Source organism: Chelonia mydas, chromosome 7 (genome assembly GCF_015237465.2).
Source record: "Chelonia mydas isolate rCheMyd1 chromosome 7, rCheMyd1.pri.v2, whole genome shotgun sequence".
Taxonomy (NCBI): domain Eukaryota; kingdom Metazoa; phylum Chordata; order Testudines; family Cheloniidae; genus Chelonia; species Chelonia mydas.
Genome location: NC_057853.1, coordinates 80,666,681 through 80,692,840, shown reverse-complemented (window position 1 = coordinate 80,692,840; position 26,160 = coordinate 80,666,681). Strand labels below are relative to the sequence as shown.

General features: G+C 41.7%; 1 protein-coding gene across 2 annotated transcripts in view; it reads right to left on the bottom strand.

The window, feature by feature from the left end:
• The window catches only part of LOC102934001 (hexokinase-1), a 68,390-nt gene extending 43,260 nt beyond the window's left edge, over positions 1-25,130 (bottom strand). Inside the window, exons 1-4 of one of the 2 annotated variants that reach the window (XM_027834907.3) lie at positions 24,776-25,101; positions 24,208-24,275; positions 9,999-10,161; positions 2,174-2,322 (exon numbers count right to left, since the gene is read on the bottom strand). In XM_027834907.3, coding sequence (XP_027690708.2) covers positions 2,174-2,322; positions 9,999-10,161; positions 24,208-24,270 — 375 coding nt within the window. In that variant the 5' untranslated portion in view covers positions 24,271-24,275; positions 24,776-25,101. Of the gene's footprint in view, positions 1-2,173; positions 2,323-9,998; positions 10,162-24,207 lie in introns of both variants that reach the window. The other variant, XM_007054654.4, reaches the window with a different exon arrangement.
• Between the last annotated feature and the right edge of the window lie 1,030 nt (positions 25,131-26,160).

Here is a 26,160-nt window from a genome sequence, read left to right as displayed (position 1 = left end):
AATAGGTGCCTATGTAAGACAAAGCCCCAAATATCAGTAGAGCCCTAGCAGATACAAAAATGTGGATCTGCATCTGCCAGAATCAACCCATGATCCAACCTGCAATCCACTAGCTGTCTTTTCCGTGTAGCCGCACCAGCAAGCTGTCTCACAAGGACAAGCGACTGGTGGGTGGGGAGAGGAGAGAGTGGAGATGAGCAAGCGGGGGAGAGTGTGTCTTGCAGGGAAGAGGCGGTGCGGAGGCTGGGGGGAAGGAGCATCGCATCACATGCTGCTCCCGGGGGCTCGTGAACGACGGCAGCAGCAGTGCGTGTTGCCTCCTGGCGGGGCAGGGGGGTGTGGCGCCAGGGCCCACCTGCTCCAATCCCCACGGCTGGGGGAAGGCCCCACTGCCCAGGAGCCGGCAGACGGGAGCGCAGCCAGTGCTGCCGGGCTAGGCCATGATGAGGATGCTGGTGCTGCCGAGGGGTCCAAGCTGCTGGACAGGAAGCAGCGCAGCGAGCGGGTGCTGGACGTCCCCAACTTCAGCCTGCTGCCCAGCCCCAGCCACTGGCTCCTGGCCCTGAGCGTGTTGTGCCCCCCAAGCTGCCAGAGCCGGACATTGCGGGCCAGGCGTCACTGGTGAGCACAGCCCTGCGTGATTGTATCCGCATCCAACCCACTATCCACAAAAATAGTCCACGGACAACCACATCTGCGGATATCCGCAGATTTGCAGGGCTCTAAATATCAGGACTGACCCTATAAAATTGGGATATCTGGTCACCCTATCGAGCAACACATTTGGAAAGCCACCCAGCTGATCACACAGGGAGTAACAGGCAGCAGCATTACCCTTTAGCGTTTTTTTGTCACTGTTCTGTTTAAAAAACAAAACAAAAAAAAACCATACAACCAGCCACCGGTGTAATGTGGGGTTGGGGAGTCAGGAGAATGGCAGAGCCACCATCAAATTTGGGGAAAGTGATAAGGAGAGAGTAGAGCTGTATGTGTTAAATGTATACTGCAGACTGTCCATGGGACTACCCATTTCTCCTGGTACTTTTCCACCTGAAACCTCCCAACAGTTTTAACCCCACCTCTCCACAAAATCGTAACATAAATCAATTTAATAATGTACATGAACATCAATGTATGCTTTCAGATAAATCCCGACCCATTCAATCTAACCAAAGTAATAAAACACACAACTTTTTAAACCTTTGTAATAGTAGTAGTATAGATCAAATATCACTATAACTGTTATACAAATTAATCCCAGTAATTTGAGTGATTATCAGATGATACTGTATATCATAACTATATAGCAATTGTCATCAGATTTGCAAAAATAGAGGATGGAAATCCCTTTACAACCACCATTTCTTCAACTTTTAAAAAATGGACTTTGAATTTTCTAAATGGCAATCTTTACATTCTTCAATGGCTCCTCCTTCTTATGAAGAAATAAAAGAGAGGTGGCAAAAACTGTATTTGCCCAACAATGAAAATCCCATAACGTGTGTTACAGTGGAGCAGGAGTATTTATATATATGTAAAATATTCTCTGTAATCCCATTTCCTGACCATATAGTAAATGTTTCTCCATAGGCAAATTTGGTATTCCAGGAACACAGGAGATTAAAAATGTGTATATATATACTGTAGGTGGCAAAGTGTTTTATCACCAGATAAATGTGACTTGGTGGTGAATGCTGTTTGAAACCAGGTAGGTGTAATTTTTTCAAACACACTACAGTCCTCATACTCTTTCATGCAAGAGTCCTCTTCCAGGCGGATGAATACTTGGTCCTGTCACCAATCTTTATCTGCTTCTAGGCACAGCCCTACATTTCAATTGCAAGATAGATTGAGCTAATCATTTATAAAGACTGGGAGGTTTTTCAGTCCTGTTCCCATACATTTTCAGAACATGGTAAGACATAGAAATTGGTTTAGAACTGTAAATTCAAACTCAGCAGGAAGTGACTTGTGCAGTGAAGGCTGCATTCTAGTTCCCTTGCATAATTATCAAGGCTGCTTATTTATTCTTAATATCAATAAGAATTAAAGAGTTCAGTACATAATTTTGAATAGTAAAGCATTAATAAGATTTTTCTTTCTACACTTCTTTAAAATGATAATGTAAAACATCTAATATTTTAGATAAGTATCCCTGAGAAAAGAAACCTACCCGGGTTCCAGTGCCATGCATGATATCTTCTGGTGTGTTATAAATCTCAGTTTCCATTTGTACTGTCTGCTTTTTCTCATGAGAGACCTTCACTCGCAGAATTCGAAAATAAGATCCACCAAGATCCAATGCAATGAAATCTCCTTTCTCTATTTGGAAGACAAGATTCAAGTAATCAGAATTGTTAAATGGCTCTGACCTATGAAACATCAATCTATGTACAAAGCATAAATACATGTACTATGCTTATGGCAAATAAGTTCTATCTCCAGCATGCCTATACACAGTATGTCAAGCTAATTCCCTGTAATTCAACCTAAGATTACTGCCATAGCAACACTGAACATCAGTGATGTAAAGTATATAATAGTGTGGCTTATCCAGAGAGAGGGCAATGGAGTAGTGGTCAGCAATCAGGGATGGGTCGATCCGGTTCTGTGTGGACTATCGGAAGCTGAGTGCCATCACTGTATCTGATGCCTACCCCATGCCCAGGCCTGATGAGCTCCTAGAGAAATTGGGAGGAGCTCGATACCTTACCACCATGGATCTTACAAAGGGCTACTGGCAAGTGCCACTGGATGCAGGGTTCAGGCATCATGACTAAGCTCACCAGACTCAATGAGGAAGATCTGAGGAGCAAGCTGAAAACATCGTAACTCTGGATGGAATGGAATCATGGTGTGTGGAAGATTAAAGAGTGTTTCTGTGGGGGAGGGCACAGACTGAGAGGAAGAGTCTTTCCAGGGGGACCTAAAGTATTTCTGGGAGAGCTCTGAAGTTTTGGTGCATCTGGATACAATTTAGCCTTAAATCACTCCAATTTACACTGGAACACAGTTAACTATAAACCAAGAAAAGAAAAGGAGTACTTGTGGCACCTTAGAGACTAACCAATTTATTTGAGCATAAGCTTTCGTGAGCTACAGCTCACTTCATCGGATGCATATTGTGGAAAATACAGAAGATGTTCTTATACATATAAACCATGGAAAAAATGGGTGTTTACCACTACAAAAGGTTTTCTCTCCCCCCCACCCCACTCTCCTGCTAATAATAGCTTATCTAAAGTGATCACTCTCCTTACAATGTGTATGATAATGCTTATGCTCAAATAAATTGGTTAGTCTCTAAGGTGCCACAAGTACTCCTTTTCTTTTTGCGAATACAGACTAACATGGCTGTTACTCTGAAACCTATAAACCAAGAGTTTCATTCATGGGAGCTAAATTTCCCTGAAAACTACAATAATGCAACAGATGTCAGACAGAGAGAAGTCATACTAAAAACTGTCTCGACAAACCGATAGCTGTCACAACAGACGAGTTCAAAATTTGTGACTTCTGCTGAATCTGACACAGATACAGCTACCTAAAATGATCTCCTCCTGCAAACCAGAGAAAATATTAGGACATTTCCGTCCCTATCTCAAAAGGAGAGGAGACGGGTTTCAAAACTTCGAAGCCAATTCAGTTGATCATCTACCTCAAGAGCAGTTCAAAAAGCCTTAAGAACATGACCCAGTCATGCTACAGAGACTGGCATATATCTGAAAAGTCACACTTTCAGTGCTTGTTTTACTGCTGTGTAAATATACTTGATTGATCCAGGTGATGACACTTGAACGGTCTTGTCTTATCCGACAATGGAACAAACAAACAAGGACAGTGATCATTAACAGTTTAAAGACAAGATAATGAGGGAAACACTTACACAATCTTTATAACAATGAGCTACAGGCCAGCATGTGCAATACATGAACACTGAAGCCCTTGAGCCGCTCTCCTCCTCCCCACCCACACACACAGAAAAGCCAATGGATTTTAGAAGGCTGTTTCCAGCTTAGCAGCACAGTTAAGGTAACACTGCACTTTCTAGTGTTCTCCCAAATTCCACCTCTTCACTGATTTGTCACTTTGGTTAAACTTCAGAAACTACATATACATATGTGGCTCGATTGAAGTCAATGAGAGTTTTGCCACTGACTTCTTCTGGACCAGGATTTCACCCATCAAGAGTAACAGAATAAATCTTTTGCCACATATTATACCATTCGTTGCAGTTAGGACAGACCCAATTGCACCACTTGTCCTCATTACTATGTGCCTCACGGGATTCAATCCTTGATCCATATAAATATCTATCTCACCTTCCTTTTGAATTCAACCTCTTGTATAATTCCTATGAAGGAAATTCCCAACTCTCTTGACATTGCTCGTTTCAGCCATGTGTCTGTCTAAAATCAATACTGATGCACTTTTAACTGCTAAGTATCATCCCTGAAACTTCATTATCTCCAGCTTCTCTTCAACTCAAATCTCGCATCCATCTGTATGGTCAAGAATCTAATTTGACTGACCCCAAATCTTTGTCCCACAACTCATGTGTCTGTAATTTGCCTACTGCTACCAGAACTTACATCTGACATTATTCTGACCACTCCTCTGCAAAAACTAGTACAGTCTTATTTATACTTCCACCTCTCCTCATCTGTCCCGCTTTGATGTTATGTGCACAGAGTCTTCCAGAAACCTGCCTACTAAGCTTCCAAAGGCAGTGTAACTTTCAAGAAGGAATGATCCCACTGTGACAAAGCGTGATATGACTACATCAAATTGTGAAATCTGTTTTGTACCTGTGTTGATATATTGGCACTATAGCTGCATTAGTTCAGACTTGTCCAGGGGCAGCCTACTCTGCTGCATTCCAGGCAGTTGCCCTGCCTAGGAAAGGCATTTGACACCTTGCTGAAGACTGGTGAACACAGAACCTCACAGTTTGAGCGCATCGCACGGAAACAAGGCCCTATGTAAGATGGGATTCTGCTCTGTGGGGACTGACCATCACCACACATAAGGAAGACTTGCAGGAGAGAGAGGGCAGGAGGGACTCTGCCCCATCTGAAACACTGAGCCCTGGTCTACATTACGAATTTATGTCGGTATAACCACGTCACTCAGGGGTATGGAAAATGCACATCTTTGTATAAATTGTGTTGCTCCAACGGAACTCCTGGTGTAGACAGTGCTATGTCAACAGGCGTGCTTCTCCTGTCGCAATAGCTACCACCTCCTGGAGAGGTGGAGCTCTCCCATCAGCAGAGGTAGCATCTTCACTGAAGCACTACAGCAGCATAGCAATGTTGACAAGCCCTGATGAACCACAGACTCACGTGAAAGGAGGAGCTCAAACTAGGAGAGGGGGCATGTCAGGACTCGTTATTTTCAAAGTGCTATAACTCTCAAGTGTTTTAAGAGTAATGGCTTGTCTACACTGAGCGTTAGTACACGGCAACATGGGTATAAATCTACGGCACACTAGCATGCTGTGCACTAACTGGCTATGTGGATCCTGCTACCACACACATTCTCCCTCTAGACAAGGCCTCAAACGACTGTGATTAAGCAATTCCTCAGCTACGCCTGGTTTCCTTGCTTTTCTGCCACACTGTCTCTCAAGGGGTTAAGTGAGTGAAACCAGAGTGCCCACAGCCTAGAGGGAACTATGGAGGGAGCATGTGTAAGTGACTCGGGGAGGTCAGGAGGTCTCACGCTGGTTTCAGCATCTAGGGTGGCTGTATAGAAGTTTTCCATATCTCACGGAAGGATGTCAGACAAGAGGGCTGACCCTGGGAGCATGCTCTCTAGAGTCCCGGAGCTAGAAATAGTGACTAGACTCTACCCAGACCCAGTTGCAAGTGGATCCAGTCATTGGGCCCCACATGTTTCCAATGCAACAGACTGGTGACTGTACAGGGGGTTACTGGGCCAGTCTGAGACACCTACCAGCTGTCATTTTCCATCCTGGAAATTAGGAACTCCTAAAGGGGGAAGTAAGTTCCCTACAGAAGTTGTTCTAGTTCTCCCAAGTTGCAGCATCTAGTATCAAGCAAACCACCATATGCGAGACATCAAAAACAATTCATATATAAAAAATAAACTATAACTGGTAAAGTTGAATATTAAAGACAAAATTTATAATCTAAGTCTCTTCTAACACTTTTACCACATAACTTCAAGCTCTCTTCTTCTGCTGCCTCAAACACTGGGCTGATCCTGTTTTGTTTACTGGAAGAAAGCTCCCTTAGTACTTTCATATGTATTTTAAAACTACACAGTTTTAGAAATTATTTTTTAAGTTGTGCAAATGAACATAATTTAAAATCTGAACATAGCCTCAAAATTCTTCATGTAGCTTCTTTTATCATATTTAACACAGTAAAAAGGGTTTTCATAGCTGTCTCAGCTGTCACAGAATCAGAAGTTAAAGTATTCATCCCGGTCACCTCATTAAATGAAATACCTGAATAAGTCATAACATAAGAAAACATCATTTGTCTGGTACAAGCCATTACCTTCAATAAATAATGATAAACAAACACTAGAACAGATGGTCCTTTTTCAAGCTTAAATGCACCCTGGAATATACTTCAAACAAATACTGCACTTCAGAAACGTCTATTCCGGCAATAGGTAACAAATTAACACATTTGTTTGCAAATATATTTGGCTCTCCTTACAAACCAAAAGTTTAATAAGAAATTCAGGCTTTTCAGTTTTAAAAAAAAAAACAAAAAAAACATTCTATGAATATATTAATGTTTCAGATTTAGATTATTTCACAACTTAAACCTAAGTAACAGCCTTTAATCTAAGTTTTGTAACACAAAAATGCAATTAAGCATACCAGAAGTTAATTCAGAAAGATCTTTTTGTAAAGCATTTTAAATAGCTTCAGATGCTTTCCTGACCATTATGGCCAAGAACATTTCTGCATTCTCAAAATTAATGACTTCAGGATTTTAAAAAATAATAATAATTCTAAGAACATCTCCAAAGTCTTTAAAAGATATTACTCAAAAGGTTTATTATTAACAGAATTTCTTCAGAATATTCAGCTTTCATTCATCCTTCATGGTTTGGGATTTACAGCTAATTCATGCACTGAAATTGTCACTAAATTATTTTCACAGTTGTTACAAGACTTAAATCTTGTAAATCTTGTTAGCAAGATTGTTCCCACAGGACTCTATTCTGATCTTAGGGTTTGTCTTCACTACTGGGGAGATCGACTCTACTGCAATTGATGCAGCAGCGTGTGTCAATTTAGTGGGTCTAGTGAAGACTCACTAAATCAATGGCAGAGCGCTCTCCAGTCAACTCTGATCCTCTCAGGGAGCTGGAGTAAGGCAAGTCAATGGGAGAGCGTCTCCCGTTGACACAGCGCAGTAAAGACACCGTGGTAACTCGACCTAAGCTACATCGACTCCAGTTACATTACTCACGTGGCTGGAGTAGCGTAACTTAGGTCAACTTATCCCAGTAGTGTAGACAAGGCCTTAGATACATGTGTCTCCAGTCTGAGTGCATTAGGTTCTAGGTCCCAGAAATCCATGAACCGCTCAATATTTTCCCATTTCCAGTTTCACCTGGTGCCGCTTTTTATTGGCTCATACAATGGGTGAGTTCTTATGTCCAACATCTTTTACCAGAGTCTAAACAGAGATATAACAGCCACTTTTCCATGACTGTGGTAAAGGACTCTGTACAGAAGAGTAAGAGCAAAAATCTTCATACAGCATTCTATTATTAAAAATGAAAGGGGCACTCTAGTCTCATTAGTTCAATACTGGATTTTTCATTTGTGGAGAATGTAAGACACATGACGAACAATGTATTTGCAATTTCAGGAACACAAACACCAATAGTTACGTACAGAAAATATTGTATTTTTCATATTTTAAGTCAGACATGCATTTTATACAAATATTGAGCAGCATAATCATTTAATTTTTCAATTATTATCCAAAGATAGATACTAAAAACCTACACTACTTCAGGAGTGCACAGTCTGCTTCTGTGTCTGAACTAGATATAGACTGCAAGCTCCTTGGAGAAGGCTGGTGTCATCTTCTATGTTTGTACAGCAACACACGTACTATCACCACTTTCTTTGTGCACCAATGAAGTCAATGGGAGTTTTATTATCACCAATTTAAATGGGAACAGAGTTGAGCAATAAAAGCACTTCTTGAATAATATTTGCCGTTTCTTTTTGTAAGTCATGTAATATTTATGATGAAACCAATATTTTAATTCATTTGTACTCCTGATGAGGGGAGACACTAAATTTTACATTTTTCCTGTCTTAGCTCTGCCTCAGGATTGGATTTTAATGTCACTATTTTATTATATTTTGTTTTTTATTGCAAGTTAAGCTGTTGTTTATGAAAGTGAGACGCTAACAGCACTGCCTGGAACCAGGTTTGTGGCACCACGTCCAACCCCGATGGTTTCCAAATCTTGACGCCCAACACCTCCCACCTATTCCAGGCCTAGGCCATCCTGCAGCATGCTGCATTGTGCCTAAAGGTCTCCTGGTTCTGTATTTATGTCTTTTAATAATTCATAATGTTATCTGTTTTACTTACCAGTATGTATCATGGTTTTTATCTACTAGCGACTGAGTGTTGGTGAGATAGGGGATATATTTGTGCTTGCCTGGAAGAAGTGAAGATGCAGGAAAATCTGAAGCTCAGGGTCAGCAAAATGTTAGAATTGCCATAGGGCACCAGGAACATACATTCTCTGCAGCAATGAACAGGAGAACAGAACGCATGGCCAGTCACAGCCATGTCATTCCTTCCTTCTAAGGCCAACATACAACTCAATACGTGCACATAGAGTGAAATTTACTCCCTCTGTAGAAAGTCTAAAGTATTTGGGTTCAGTGTGGTAGCGTGCAGAGAGAGTAGAAAAATGAAATCCATTCCATCCCATTCATAGCCAGAGTGCAGAACTCCTGAATCACCCCTCTATGGCAGCCATGTACTCTCCATATCTCTTGCATGAGGCATTGGGGCTACTGAATCTACATAAACATGGACCCCCAACCCAGGATCACTCCCACTACCCTGGCAAAACCCATTCCCGTAGCAACTATGCATGGTCACTTCACCAAGGGTCTGCCACAGCAGCTTCTATATCTGGCTTAAGCGGATAAATGGCTTTGGGCTGGCAATCCGCACACTAGTAAATTTCAACATAGTAGCCAACAGCACAAAAGTGAAACTGGGGGACTTGAAAAATATGCTTAACACAGTTCTCTAATTTCAAGCATAAAAAATTAGTATTAAGCTACAAGAAGCGAAAGCAGAGCAGAAGCATAAAAGATTTCCACTCACAATACAGCCCAGTGTTTCACTGCCTAATATTAACTTTTTGGTTTTAACCCAACTGGTTCTCCCAACATGACTGCACAACTATGCTGCAAACAGAGATTTAAATCTACTGCAGAAATGCAGTGTAATTACTAACTCATGTATATTAAATAACGCAGAGACTGAAAATGAATCACAGAGAATTAAAATAAGGGCAAAATCTGCTACCAAATACCAACGCACCATCTCCTTGGGTTGTGAAGGATACGTGGTATTTTTAAAAGACACTCACTCATATGTCCACCTTTAAAACCCCTAGTCCATTATAGACCACTGCTAATCGGTAAAAAAAAAAAAAAAAATCTGTAATTTTACCAACAAGAATTTTGTAATGAAAACAAGGTTTTCAATCCGACTAACAGTGTGGGAGTGTTGATAGACAGAATACCTAGAAAGAAGTGAAAAAAATCTCTACCAGCTTTAATGTGACCCATTTTACATAGGTCTGTAAAGAAATTATGCAAGTTAGTTCCATGCATTGGAATGCATACATGCATATGAGGCTCTCCAGAAAGTAAAATGCTTTGTTTGGTTTCAGTAGTGTTTAAAAAGACATTTTCATGCAGTATCTTACATTAACACATCACACAATATTCTAATCCTTACCTGAGCCATCAGGAATTGACCTTACAAATGTAGGAAGCATTTTTACTGTGGCTGTTGGATTGAAGTCTCTAGAAAGACCATTTTGCATCTCCCTCTTGAAGCGAGCCATAATATCCAGCAGTGTTTCATCAGAGAGCCGCATGGAATAAAGATATTTATCAATCTGGAAAAAAAGAAAATAAAATAAAAGTTAAAATCCTGCATTTGCTTGTGTGAATGCAGACACTCTTTTTTCTTTAACTGGACTTTTCCAGCAGATTATATGTTTATATACTGAACGCATGATTCTTAGAGTTTGATTCTGGGACTCTGCGAATGAGAAATACAACCAATACCAACAAGTTTTCTATTCTTTTAACTCGAAAAGAAAAAGAAAAGAACACAGTAACTGCCATACCAAATTAGAGCAGAGGCACATCTAGCCCTGAATCCTTCCTCAGGTTTAAAACTAGGTGAAACTCCCCCCCCCCCCCCGATAATGCACTTGTTTGTAGTACACAATATTATACATTTGGGGAGAGAAGGGAAATTCCTTCCTCTCTGAAGGTAATCAGCTTATGCCCTGAAGCCTGGGACTTGTTTATCATCAGCAGCAGCCTAGCTTAAGGACAAGGAGTAGTTTAGAGCAAAGAGGCTCTAATTTCATTATGAAAAGGTTTCACTGCAATTTAGGGCCCATAAATACTGGGCTGGGTAAACAATGGGGACCAAAGGAGAAAGATCTGGGGAAAAAAGAATTAATGTCTGGATAATACTTTGAGATCCTTGGATAGGAGACTGTGACCCTGAGGCTGTCTACACTATGCACTGTTTAGCGACACAGATGTGCCGCTACATCCATGCCACTAAAAGGTGCGCAGTGTAGCCGCTGTTTGAGAGCTGTAGAGCGCTCTCCCGCCGACAAAAAACTTCCATCCCCAATGAGCAGCAGTAGCTTTGTTGGCAGGAGAGCTCTCCTGCTGACAAAGCGCTGTTCACACCAGTGCTTTTCGTCAGTAAAACTTTTGTTTTTTTCACACCCCTGAACAACAAAAGTTCAGGTTCCAGTGTAGACAAAGCCTAAGAGTACCTTTTATGCCCACTGGCAACATACAGTTGATTTAGTCAAACAGTGCCCTGTAAGGTATCATAAGAACTGGTGACATGCTGGTCATGAATTTCATTGCCTGATGTATATATGGATTGTGTATAAAGAATTATGTATGTGTGCTAGAAATATGTTCTTAAAATATGTTTTAGAGGCATGGAAAAGAAGCCCTTGAGGAATTCCACCATGATTTCAACAATTTCCATTCCACCATCAACCTCAGCCTGGACCAGTCCACACAAGAGATCCACTTCCTGGACACTACAGTGCTAATAAGTGATGGTCACATAAACACCACCCCATACCAGAAACCTACTGACCGCTATTCCTACCTACATGCCTCCAGCTTTCACCCAGACCACACCACAAGAGCCATCGTCTATAGCCAAGCTCTACGATACAACCGCATTTGCTCCAACCCCTCAGACAGAGACAAACACCTACAAAATCTCTATCAAGCATTCTTACAACTACAATACCCACCTGCTGAAGGGAAGAAACAGATTGACAGAGCCAGAAGAGTACCCAGAAGTCACCTAATACAGGACAGGCCCAACAAAGAAAATAACAGAACGCCACTAGCCATTGCCTTCAGCCCCCAACTAAAACCTCTCCAACGCATCATCAAGGATCTACAACCTATCCTGAAGGATGACTCATCACTCTCACAGATCTTGGGAGACAGGCCAGTCCTTGCCTACAGATAGCCCCCCAACCTGAAGCAAATACTCATCAGCAACCACACACCACACAACAGAACCACTAACCCAGGAACCTATCCTTGCAACAAAGCCCGTTGCTAACTGTGCCCACATATCTATTCAGGGGACACCATCATAGGGCCTAATCACATCAGCCACACTATCAGAGGCTCGTTCACCTGCACATCTACCAATGTGATATATGCCATCATGTGCCAGCAATGTCCCTCTGCCATGTACATTGGTCAAACTGGACGGTCTCAACATAAAAGAATAAATGGACACAAATCAGATGTCAAGAATTATAACATTCATAAACCAGTCGGAGAACACTTCCATCTCTCTGGTCACTCGACTTCTGACCTAAAAGTGACTATTCTTCAACAAAAAAACTTCAAAAACAGACTCCAAAGAGAGATTGATGAATTGGAATTAATTTGCAAATTGGATACAATTAACTTAGGCTTGAATAGAGACTGGGAGTGGTTGAGTCATTATACAAAGTAAAACTATTTCCCCTTGTTTATTCTTCTCCTCTCCCCCCACTGTTCCTCAGACGTTCTTGTTAACTCCTGGAAATGTGCTGGAAATGGCCCACCTTGATTATCACTTCAAAAGATTTTCTCTCCCCCCACCCCACTCTCCTGCTGGTAATAGCTCATCTTAAGTGATCACTCTCCTTACAATGTGTATTATAAACACCCATTTTTTCATGGTCTGTGTGTATATAAATCTCCTCACTGTATTTTCCACTTTATGCACCCGATGAAGTGAGCTGTAGCTCACGAAAGCTTATGCTCAAATAAATTGGTTAGTCTCTAAGGTGCCACAAGTACTCCTTTTCATTTTAGAGGCAATGGATAAACGAGCCTGCCTTAGATAAGGGAATGCAGATTTGTCTGCATGGCTTGACTGCAAGTTAAGGACAATTAAAGTAAAATTGCACATAAGGTAAACAAAGCAATCAAGCTAACAAGTAGCAGAGGAAACAGCTCGATGAGCACACTGAGGGAGGGGACATACACACCAGATTCTGAATTTTCAGGAGGTTTTCCTGGCTCTTGAGACAAAAACAATGGATTTTGGGAAATATAAGGGGAGCGAAAATACATTCGAGCTATCCATCCCCTGGCGGGAAAGGAGGCAGCACTGGATCCTCTTGCCTGGAAGGCTAGAGATGCTGGTAGCTTGATGTAATTGAGAAATCATTTTAGCTAAAGACATTGCTTGCTAAAATTAAGGTGTAGGCACCAGAAAGTGTGTTATTTTGTATTGTTTGTAATCCTTTCCTATCTTTTTAATTCTTCCTTGGTATCACCTAAATCTGTTTCTTTATTAATAAGCTTATTCTTGTTTTATTACAAAGTCAGCCCAGTGCAGGGATTTCAGCCAAACTAACAGACGGGTGTGTGCTCTGGCTCTTTGGAGGTAGCAAACTTAATTTCTGTGAGTGCTCAGTGAGAGGGAATGGACACTGCAGACAGACATCCCTGGAGAACTCAGGAATTGGGGATCACTTATGCAAGGCACAGTTAGGACTGGCAGAGTCTCAAGGTATTTGAGGCAGACAGACTGGTCTGTCTCCAGCAAAGCGCTCTCTTATTAAGGTAGTGAGGTAACACAGTGGCTTGCAGATCTGGGCTCCCAGAGGAGAGTGACACGAAGGCATTTAAATACATTATGTAGTAGCAACAGTTCCAAAAAGCTTTCGAATCTGAATTCTTCATAATTTTGTGGAGCATAGCTCAGAATGAATCAAAAGGTACAGTGTACACTACTCTTCAGTTCACCAGAGTATCTACCGAGTGCTACTTCCCCAGAAGCTACAGGATCATAGACTCTATTATACACATTTTGCAGAAGGCTGACCTGACATAGCAGGGCTGTCTACAGCAGGCTCCGAACAAGGTTAGAAGGCTCAAACAGATCATTACTAATTTGGTTAACATTTACAAAAACAACATGCAGAAAATCTTGCAAGATCACTGATCACATCCAAACTACAACCATAGTGCATGTCCAGTCTGGTTTTTAATCCAGAATGGCACCAAAACCACTGGGACACATTTAGAACCATGGAAACAAACCCAATACCAAAGAGGTACAGAGATTTGAATTCAAGATTCCAGATTTGGATCATTTCTAGATTCAGGTACGCACTTCTCTGAATACAAATATCTTCGTATTACATTATTCTGCACAGAAATATTAATGAATAACTCTCTGCTTTGAGTCTTTTAAAAATCTTCTCCCTCGTCCACAAAAGCAACTGCCCCAAGGGCATGAAATAAATCCCCAACAGGCTTCAAATTAATTCTTTTACAATTCAGCAATTACAATATTTATCAAGCTGAGCAAGAAAATAATCAAAAGAACTATTCAATAGCTTATTTAATTAGAAAATATCCAGCGAGCGGAGTCCTCATTTCTCTGATTCTCTCCCAAGAAAAAATGAAGTAGTGCAGTAAACTACAGGAGCATTCAAGGCAGTGATAACTTTGACAGAGACATAGCACAATTTTTGCATTTCCACACAATAAGGAAAACTTGCATTTCAACATAATAGACCCAATTCTGCCCCAAGTCTATGACAGCTGCACACACAACTGCTGGAAGGATTGAGTCCACTGTCCAGCACGCAGCACTATATGGGCTTCTGCTCCCATCTGGTATGCCAAAGATATTATCTGTGCAAACATTCCCCAGAGCAAGAGATGTCAGGAGACAACAACAACCAAGACAGCTAGACAAACTAGAGGCATTTGCCATGTGATCACAAGACAAAATGCGTGTAGCATCAAAGACCAACACATTCAGACTTCTATGGGAACCATAAAGGAGTCAGTCTGGCTAAGCTTCATCCACCCTGCAAGACTCAGGGTTACAAAACTTCCTGGCCACATCTGCACACAGCTACACATCACAAGAGCGCATTGCCAAACAGCAACAGAAACAGCTGTAATTATTAATGAAACCACCTGGATTAATCTGAAGAGGCAAGGAAAGCTCATTCCCAAGTTAACTCTTTGGACTGTTGATGAACGGAAAGTTTAGGACAAAAATCTCCCTTTTTAACATCTATTCTCACCTCAGTGGATTGGGGGAAGGGGGGGATGATTTATTTCCTGTATATATTATCCTCTCATATTTAGTGCCTTTCATCACAAAGGATCCAAAAAATGTTTTATAAACATATTTATTGTATATTATATAAAAGCATAAGAACACATCTAATATGTGGAGGCAAAATGATAAATTAATTTCATGGATCTGCAGCTTACCACGCACCCTCTGACTGACTCATCTGTCCTTGCTCACTAATCCACGTTTCCAGAATTTATTAGAGAATTCTAACCCCTGACCAACTTCAAAGAGCCACATCCCCACACACCCCTCTAAAATTACCCCAGCCCAAGGCCAAGGGTAACTCAGTCCGGGGTCAGTGCCAGCCTTTCAGTACACAAAAATGTCAGTTTTACAGTTAATTATTTCACAACCCTACATAGTTAGAAATAGGAAATTATACCACTGGAAAGAAGTGAGTTCCAGCTTCCCCTGACGCCCAGCACTGTTTTGTTCACAATATTACACAAATCCTCTTCAAAGAGGATAACAGCAGCATGATACTTCAGAGAAACAATTCAACCTTCAGAGATCTGGTTAAAAGACATCTGTGTCCCATTCTTGTTTACCATCAGCTTCTAGTCTATCCCAGTTTACTGTCTGGCTTGTAAATATTGGCCTAGAAATTCATCAGCCTGAAGCAACACTTTCCACATCACATGGCCTCTTTTACTCTCTGTACTAACCACAGCTTACTACATGGTCCAGAGCATTAAAATGCAACCCACGTACCTGACAATCAATGTGCCTGCAGTGGCGCAAACACGTCAGATACATGAGGGTCCTTTACCAAGACCCTCTCCTTTAATCTTGTATTTGATTAGGTAATATTAATATCTATCATTCAAAAACCTGACTTTGATTACCACACCAGCACCATAACGTACTCTCACACATCATATATACAGATGAACATAAACTGTTGTTTAGTGTGTGGGTGTAAGGCAGGAAGTGACGAAGAATACTCTACTATTCTCCAGCTTAAGGAGAATATAGCCAGTCAGAATGTAATTAGGGCCCAAAATGGAATTTGGACAGGAAACCAGTCCCAATGCAATTACTCTTGCAAAAAGTATTTCAATCCCAAGTGATCAAAATCTCAGTTTGACATCTCAACCGCAGATGGCACATGTGACAGAACAAGGCACCCTAACATAATTACCAAGCATTCATGTACCAGTGCTCTGAACTATTGAACCACCGAAAACAACACTTCCTGCAGCACCTTAGATTTCTCTTGCACTGACCAGGTCTGACCATATTTAGCCTGTCAGATCTCACTTGGTCTCATCTTAAATCGATAGGGCTGCATCCTCATCCCTCTGCGTCAAAGTTAGGTTGAAACTTTTTTATTATCAATCCTTGAATATGTTGTAAAGCATTTAATACACAGCTTAACAGAAGAAAATTGGAAAGTTACCGAAAGATAAATTGGGAAAAAAATTAGACACAGCAATTACAAGAAATAATACTATATATGAGTCCATAAATGGGAGATTATATTAATTTATCCAGGGTTCCACCTAAAAACTAGCCACCTGATTTTGAAATCATCTGTCTGAATCCAGTCCAGATCAGTAGCGGGTGGATGCTGTTACAATCTCACGTTCAGAACATTGGAATGAGTTGGTGCTCAGTCCCCCTCCTAGTGGAGGGGTATCCTCATCACCGAAACCACCACAGATGTCGCTTTCATGGGCAGTTTCAATAAACAGACCAAGAACTCAATGATTCTGGAGAGTGAATTATGCTACCACTACTCAAGGCTGTCTCTCCAGAACAGCTAAGGCATAACGGTGAAAGGGTGAGGGGCCTTGCACTGCTGCTACCCATACCGCAGGTTTTCTGGGAATAAACAGAAGGCATCAGTCTCCAGCACTCAGCCATATGCAAGAGGCCTGAGGTACTGTCTTTTTAAAACGAAAGGGGGGGGACACTAATTCAGGCTGCACCGTCATCAGGCTGCACCGTCATTCTAAGTCTTGACTGTCCATAATCTCCTTGCTCACGTAGTGATCTAATTGGCTGTTAGATGCTTTATAATATCTTGTAATGCATCTAAAATAAACTCTGTAGATGCTCCACCTCCTGCCTCCCGTTTACAATAACGTGTTGAAGGCTAAAGAAGTGATCCACCGATACTATTTGCATAAACTTTAGTGAGGGTGTTCGAAGAAAGGAAATCAAAATCAAACTAGCCTGAGCTGACCACCTCTGGGACAATGTACCATTCCTTGATAAAGCTAAACAAACACCATATACAGTAAAAGGTGGATATTTTTCTCATTCTGAAAAACCAGTGACAACATTTCTCGCAGTTACACAATTATGGCAGGGATCTTGGGTGTACAGAGATGCACACTGAAATCCATGGAAAATCTCACTTCAAAACAGATTGTTCCAATGCATTCCACTTCTAACAAACCAGCCAGCTCTCTCTGTTGACGGAAAATGGTTACAGTCATTCTACCAAGTATAAGGGTGTGGCGGGAGGGGAAGAAGACGGACACTGCTTTCTTGAAGTCATTCCCCTTACAGGGCTACTAATTAAGCATGAACTACAAGAAAAATCACTACAAACAATACACACTCTCCTTTTTCTTGTTAAGTATCAAATATAGCTCATGCACAATATCCAGTTAAGGGACACTTTGGAAAATGTTTGCTGAGAGGCCACAATTAGGAAAGTGCCTTTACTGAATAGGAGATTTAATAAGGTGTTCCCTACCAGAGCTCATCTGGAAACTATTTAGACCTTCTCTAGACTGGTGATGAAGCAACCTGTGTGGAATTAGGAGGCAGGAGCACAGGCAGGGCCAGCCACAGGGACAAACATTAAGGGTGGTGCCAAATGATCACCTGGGGAGATGCTGGTCTGATTTTAGTTTGTTTGGGTTGGGAGTTTTTTGTTGGCTTTTTGGGTTTTGTAGCTCAGCTGTTGGGGGAACACCAATAACGTTTTCCGCCCTGAGTTGCAAAACACTGAGGACCAGCCCTGAGCTCAGGTTGCAGAAAAGTTTGGAGGAGGCATCGGCAAGTCAGTCTGTACGCACATGGCTTGACAGCTAACTGAAGCTGCAGCATCTCTGTACATAGTTCTCTCATTAAAGAGCCTGTTCAGTTTCACAAGCGTGGCATCCTCTCATTATTGCCCAACATACAATACTTGAAACAGGATTTGCCCAGATCACACACCCATTGGTGCAGCTGCCTGGTACAATCCCTAGTGCAGACAGGCAAAGCCCATACTTGCACCAGTGGAGCTTATCCTGATTTCAAGCAGGGAAGACCTTCTGTGAAGATCTGGCTGCTGCTGCCTGCGCACACTGGGAGATGGTCCTGAGGAATTTATATGGAAGGGAAGGGAAGGGAAGAAGCCCTCCAAAGGTTCAGCAGAGTACATCTGAAGTTTTGAAGTGAATGGCTGCACTGATGCAAACAGCAGAATTTGTCCCTTTACCAACAGCTGGCATGTCCTGAGAAATGACATAATTCACGATAATGGAAGCATGGAGCCCTACAAAAGACTTAATAGTTTGCATTTGATTTTAAAAGTATATTAACTATTTTTTTTAAATGGAGAGTGCTATAAACAAAATAGTATACATGTAATTTTTCTTGACTAAAACATGTAATGCTGATTCATTTTCATACATTAGAAAAGACTTCTTGAATTCCAAGAACTGCAGTAATCATGCAGTGGATCTGTAGATAAATATAACTGTATGTGCTCACATTTCTATGTAAACACTGACTCAGTTACTAAAGACCAATAACTGCCCTTAGATGCATATCTAGTTTGCACTGACACCAATGGGAGTCTCAGGCATACCCAAGGACAGAGAGAGGCCTCCTTCTTATACAGATTTCCAAAAATCATTAGCACCTATTTTATTCACACAGTCCTTATAGGGAAGTCATTAACTTATGCAAACGCTCCTACTATACAGTTGTTCATGTACCATGCTCATTTAAATGTGAGGAATATTCATCAGGAGTAAAAGATGCATTAATGAAAATAGTTTAAACATTGCAAGACTCTTCCCTTTTCAATTACATATTGCTTCAGTTTGTAACCTTTTAATGGCTCCTATACAGCAGTGATTCCGGGTAGTTAATTCTATTAATTTTATTATATCCAAACAATTGCCATTTACATCACATTGCCTGCATTTTTAAAAAACAAAACACTTTTCAGAGTTTTTTCCTTTTTATTTCATTATCTATTTCGAGATTTTGTCAGGTACCCGATGAGTAAAAATTAATCACTCCTTGACTAGATAGAAAATTGGCAAAATCTTAAACTTCACACACAGCTTACCATTGCATTTGTAAATCTAATGGAAAACAAAAGGACTCAGCCTTTTGAAGGACCAGGCCCTGATCCTGCAAAGACTTATACACCTGCTCAACTTTATGTACTGTGAGCTGTTACATGAAAGTCAATGAGAATGATCACAGTACATAAAGTTCTTTGCAGTGTTGTTGTGGCCCCAGGATATTACAGAGACAAGATGCATGAGGTAATATCTTTTATTGGACTTAGGGTTGACAACTTTCTAACTGCACAAAACCTAACAGTCCTACCCTAACCCTTCCCCAAGGCCCCGCCCCCACTCCCTCCATCGCTCGTTCTCCCTCACCTTCACCCACTTTCACTGGGTTGGGGCAGGGGGTGAGGGCTCCAGCTGGGCAGCGCTTACTTCAAGCAGCTCCCAGTTGGCAGTGCAGTGGGGCTAAAGCAGGCTCCCTGCCTGCCCTGGCTCCGCGCTGCTCTCGGAAGTGTGTCTGGCCCCCAGACGGAGACGCGAGCAGGCGGCTCTGCACAGTGCATGCTGCCCACACCCACTGGCACCGCCCCCACAGCTCCCATTAGCCACAGTTTCTGGCCAATGGGAGCTTCAGAGCCAGCACTTTGGGCAGGGCCAGCACGTGGAGCCTCCCTGGCCCCTGTGCCTGGGGGCTGCAGGGACACGTTGCCGCTTCCAGGAGCTGCGCGGAGCCACTGCAGGCAGGGAGCCTGCATAAGCCCTGCTGCGCTGCCAACTTGACTTTTTAACAGCCCAGTCGCTGATGCTGACCAGAGCCACTAGGGTCCCTTTTCAACCAAGCGTTCCGGTCAAAAACCGGACGTCTGGCACCCTAATTGGACTGCCTTCTGTTGGTGAAAGAGAGATGCTTTCGAGTGACACTCTCGCCACACTTTCATCAACAGAACGCGGTCCAATAAAATATATTACTTCATCCCCCTGGTCTTTCACAGTACAAAAAGTTATGCTTAATTCTTTGCAGGATCAGGTCTTAATCAGCATGTGTGCACTGAGACAAACTTACCATACGTCTCCTAAAATTTTGCCCTAGAACTGCCACCAGAACTGCTATCAGCAAAAGCTCATCAATACCAATTATAATGAAAAAGTGAGTTTTCAAATTTATTTCACAGTTTATCCCACATGGAACAAAACTATATGCATCTTATGTACCTATTAATGCTATGGTATACTTTTAGCTTAGTTTACATATTGGACTTGCATGAGATCATATATTGACACATGATTTTATATGGAAGTGGCTCCTTTTTCATATATTACAGCCCCACAAATTTTGTTCACATATACTATTTCTGCCCATGAAACACACACTATATTCTTTCCACACTATGGTGATTCCTGCCTTTAAAATTTTCCAGACACTGTACTAAGCAAAATTAGTGGATCTCTCCTTCAAGGGCCTGTCTTAAACAAAGAAAAACAAATTTTGTATCTATATTCAAGTTAAGCTGGAGGCAGTATTCGTAACTCATTATACCTAGGTACTGCACATGTCTCAGAACCATATCATCTCCACAACGAATCGCACTATGCGAAGGTAACTCCTATAGTACAGATCCTTAAAGTTACTGACTCTGAGGAAACTGGTTAACTATCAGGTGAATGACACTAGAATACTGCCTTTATTACGTGACCACAAAGATTCTGTGGAGGAGGGAAAATTTCTAGTCACTGAGATACAGAGCAATGTGGGACTCAAGCTGAACAAGTTCCAGCCTACCTTGTCTCTTCTTTCCTGATAATCCTTCCTTATCCCCCATGCCCTATAGTGGCATTCTCAGTGTGACTCACCACCTGCACTACCAGCTGTCACCTAAACCTCAGGCCAAGAACCAGTGCAGGGGAGACTAAGATTAAAAATTCAGGCCTATATTCAGGGTTGGAACTATATGGATGTGGAGCAGTAGGAAGTTACAGGGGAGGCAGATAATAGAGGGGTTGTGAGTGAGGGGTGGAAACAACCATCAGTCTATAGTAGAATAAAGGAGACCTCCCCCTTTTGAGGAGGAGGAAGCACAGCTAGGAGGGAGCTGAAAATGAGAAACGCAAGTATTCTTCTGTGCAATATACTGAGGATAAGTACAATTGTACCACTATCACAGGTCAACATGGTGCATAGTTCTCCAGTATTTTGAGGGTCAGAACAGGACTAGAATTCTGATCCATCCAGCCCCCTCATAAACCTTCCCAAACTGATTTTTATTAATTTAAGGGGGAGGGGTCGCTGTTCTTAGCTTCAATATCAATAGATTCTGATTTAGGGTGCACATATAGAAATATTTTACTTCTATGCTTAGATTTGTGTGCAATCTAAATGGGATTTAATGTATAAAATAGCTATCTATATTTCTAAAATACCCAATCACAATGGTTTCTAGTACAGTCAAATAAAATTATGATTCTCGTAACAAAATTTACAAACACACTGTCTATATTTTTATAACAATATCTGTGAGACAACACCACAGAACTTCACCGATAGCATGCATCATAACAAGCATTTCAGATGCAGTAAATGTAAAGCTTGTGACATCTTGTGTACGAACCACCTCCACTGTGGTCGTGATTTTTTGTTTATTTTGGATTGTTAAATATAACAACAACAAAAACAGATTATACTTTACACAGGCTTGTAAATCTGGAGCAGTAAGTGGCGTGCAAAAGTGTTTCAAGAAAACAAATATACATGTTACATAGATTCAGGTAATAGAAAAATTCAGTGAGAAGGCAGATTCAGGATCTTCCTCCAGACTAAACAGTTATTCCTAATCCTCTACCTCCTACAGATATTTTTGATGGGGAAAACCTAATGGAACAAACAAGAGACCTAAAGCTGCAAGAAGCAACTTTTAAAAATAAAGCACATTCTTAGGCCCTGCCTAACTGGGTTTTTTGTCCGAGTTTGGAGTTTTTATTGGGGTTTTTATTTTATTTTATTGGGGGGGGAGAATAGCTTTCTGGGGGGTTATTTGCTCACTGGTGTAGTTACCAGTGCACTGATGTAACTACATAGGAGAAAACCCCAGCATGGATCTGATATACCAGCGTAAGATGTGGCATGCACCAATGTGACTCATCTTGGCTAGTTACTGGGGTAAATTGCACAAATCCAGTGCATCTACGCTGAACATTTACACTAATGTAGCAACATTAATCTAGTCACACAGGTGCAAATTTCCCTAGTCTAGGCAGACAAGCTCAGATATTACTACAAAAATGCACATTTGTAACATTAACAGAAAAGGACAAGTCCACATTATTCAGAGTTTAACAAAATATCTTACATGCACCTTTAACAATATTCCTCTCTCCTTCTCCCCATTTCTCCCCCCAAATCCACATAATATGGACAAACGTTGTACAGAAAAGGTTGGCGGAATCTTCCAGGCTACGGCACCTGCTTGTGAAAGACCACTGAGCTTCTTCAGAAAGAGAAAGTCAACCTTTTTTTTTTTTTGGCCTAGTACCAAAATCTCCAGCATTCCTAACTATTCAACTAAACTACTATGCTTTTCCTTTTCATGTTAAACCACCACGCCCATGCAACCAGTAATACTCAGAAATAAGGAAATATTGTTTTACCATCTATTTACACTGAACTCCACACCCATTTTGTACTATGCTGTTAAACAGTAACACCATGCAACTAACTGGCACACAACAATATTCCCCTTTAAGTGCTTAAAAATCATGCTTTTAACACAACTTCCAGCCTCTGTCAATTCATTATAAAAATATTACTGTTGGCCGATACATTCATAAGTGACAACAACATAAAATCCAAAATTGTTTGTGACTTGAATTTATTTTTAACTCACATTCTTGAAAGACACATCTGTGCAAGCACTAATAAAAAAAAGGAGTGACCGCCTCTATATATGCTGCTGTTTACAAAGAGCAAAAAATAAAAAGAAACATATTGAAGTGATGCACGTGGAACTGACTTCCTGATAATTAGAGCTCTTTTTGTTTTTAAATGAGGCTGCAATAACACACTGACAACAAAACTACATCAAATGTAGTTAAAATATCTTTCAGTCATTACAAATTCAGCAGTATAAGGAAACTTTTATATTTTTTCTTTAATATTTCTGCAAAGTCTGTGTTTATAGCCTACACCCGCAGTGGTGCTACACCTAGTATAATAAAATGTTAGGCCCCCTCCCGTAAGAGACCTAAGGACATTATTCTGATGATATTAAAAACAAAATATTTCACCTCTATATAGAGGCCCGTCTCTCTAAGGGACCACCTATGAGACATGGGGACAAAGCATAACTGGGTAAAATAACCTTAGCGGAAATTCTTGTGACCCTATTTTTCCACTTTAATAAGAATATAAATAAATTGCTTCAAATTTGTGAATAAATTATCAGTCTACATTTTCAATGTTACATTCAACTCAGTTCTTTCACTCTAAAGTAATCTTTTTAGCTAGCAATGATTAACAGCAAGAAATAGGCAGATTTTGTTGGTTAGGACTCTACTTTAAAAATGAATAAATTACAGTTAAGATAACTTAATTTTTAAATAATAAGTGGCCTGGGCCTTGAATTCCCAGTGTAATAAAACATATTTACGGTTCATACAGTCACATATTATGAGACTGACTGACTGTATTCATGTATTTTATACTACTCTACAAAGGCCCTGGAGGGACTGCTCAGTGGAGAAATGACATCTACATCCTTCTTTCAAGGACACTGCAGCATATTACACAGCTTTTTAGGGGTTATATCCTTCACATTTTACAAACTCAAGGCTCCACTGCTTTTCTAAAACACCCCACATGCACTAGAGAAGATAATTCGTTTTATTAAAGCAACTATTTCCGATTTTGCTACATTCAGCTTTTCTAACAAATATTTTCATCAAGTGGAAGCACAGGTCGCCCACTGACAACACAAAGACATCTTTATGAAAAATAAATTGGCCATTGGGGTGCAAATATTCGGTTTCTGACTTACCTTTTTGACCTGATCATCCTTCAATTCTGTGAAGAAATAGGCCAGCAGCTGGGCAGCTATCATCCTGTCTGATTAAGTAAGATAATTGAAGGGTTTTGCTGAACACCAAAGCAGTCAGGACACAAACACAACTCTCACAGGACCGATTTAAAGGATCTTTTTTTTCTCTCCCCCGCCTTGCACGAAAAGCTTCTAAACTGCAGGGGAACCGCTTCTTCCTCCTCTCCCCCCACCAAGCAAAAAAGGATGCAGAGGGTTTTTCCATACAGGGGATAGTGACAGAGTAAAACCTGCCCACTTCCTGCGCTGGGATTGGCTGTTACGGGAGGGCTCTGCAGCATTGGGGAAGAGACAAGCCGTCTCCTAGGCACTGTGATGGACAGCCGCTGTGCAGGAAAAGAAGGTGGGCTTCCCAGCGCCCCCAAAATGACACATCACTGCACGTTCCCCACGTACGTTAGTTATTTCGGGCGCGCTGGGACACCTGCTTGTTTGGCGGGTACGCGAAGCTCCAGCCCGAGCGAGCGAGCCTGCGGCCATCACTTCCTGCAAAGGGCATGGCACTTACAGCGAGAGCAAGACGAGCCAGGGGAAATTCCTGCACTTAAAGACCGAGGGGCCCCTGAGAGCCCCTCGCACGTGAATACCCGCGGCCCAGGGCAAGGCTCGGTGGGAACACACACAACACCCGGGAGCCGCGCTGGGGCGACAGGGATGCTTAAAACCCAGGAGGAGCCTAGCGTGCCGCCTCCTCGGGGAGCGGCCCCTCTGTTTTAACACGCCCGCGCCGCCCAGGGCACGTCGCGAACAGAGCTGCGCGAGGCGCCATTAGGGGCTTGACGTTGGCAGTGAGCGGGAAAGGCCCGCGCCGCCTCCTGCAGGGCTCGCCGGCAGGCGGCGGAACGAGGAGGTCGGGGCTGCGCCGCTCACTGTCACGTGACCCGCTGGCGCCGCAGCATCTCCACCCCATCCACCCTCGTGGCCTGGACACAGGGAGGCAGTTGCATCACTACTAGGCCCTATGCTGCTTCCTATGGGCCCGGGTGATCATGCGCCCTCCCTCTGGGATTAGGGCTGCAGGGTGTGTTGGAAGGTATTAAATGGGATTACGGGGATACAAGTGTAAGCAAATAGCAATAAAGTCCCTAACCTGGATGTTTACCTTCCAGTGGGGTCCCTAAGCTTCGCACACAGGAGATTTCTCAATTTCAAGCTGTAGCCCCGCCCCGCAACCTTATGCTCAAATATATTTGTTAGTCTCTAAGGTGCCACCCGTACTCCTGTTCAATTTCAGGGCTGTCTTCCGGCAGCCATGTAAATAATTACAGAAAATAAATAAATACAGAAAATAAACTATTCAAAATAAAGTTATAACTGAAAAGCTTTCACACTACAAAATCATCATCACAAAAGTGAAGTATTTTAGACACTGCATGAAAATTACTCCAAAAGAAGTATGCTTCCTCGCCAGTGAATGAATCTTGGCAGGTTTGCAACCATAGTTTGTCACACTTGATAGCTCCTGCAAGTCATTTGGCTACTTCTGAATAGCTGCTAAACCACATTCCTTTGCTCCCTCGTTTATCAAGGCCGTGTATTCAATTCAGATGGCAGCTACCTTCTTATGCTGGACACATTTTACAATCGAGGAGAAGAAGAAGAATTACAGTCTTTGTCCTAACTAGCAGTGTTAAAAATCTAGCTGTTACTGTGAAAAATGTAACTAAAACCTCATACTGTCTGCTAGCTCCCTAATGAGTGAAGCCTTCTAGCCCCTAGTCAGAAATCATGTGTCAAAGATTATTTGGGGTATTTGTTCAGATAGTATTTATAAATAGTACAGACCAGGCCGGCTAAGGTGACCAACAAAAATCAGATATAAAGATGGTTTATGTTCTCAGGTTATTCCCAATAAAATGGAGAACACCGCAATGCAATTTTTAGAAGAATTTA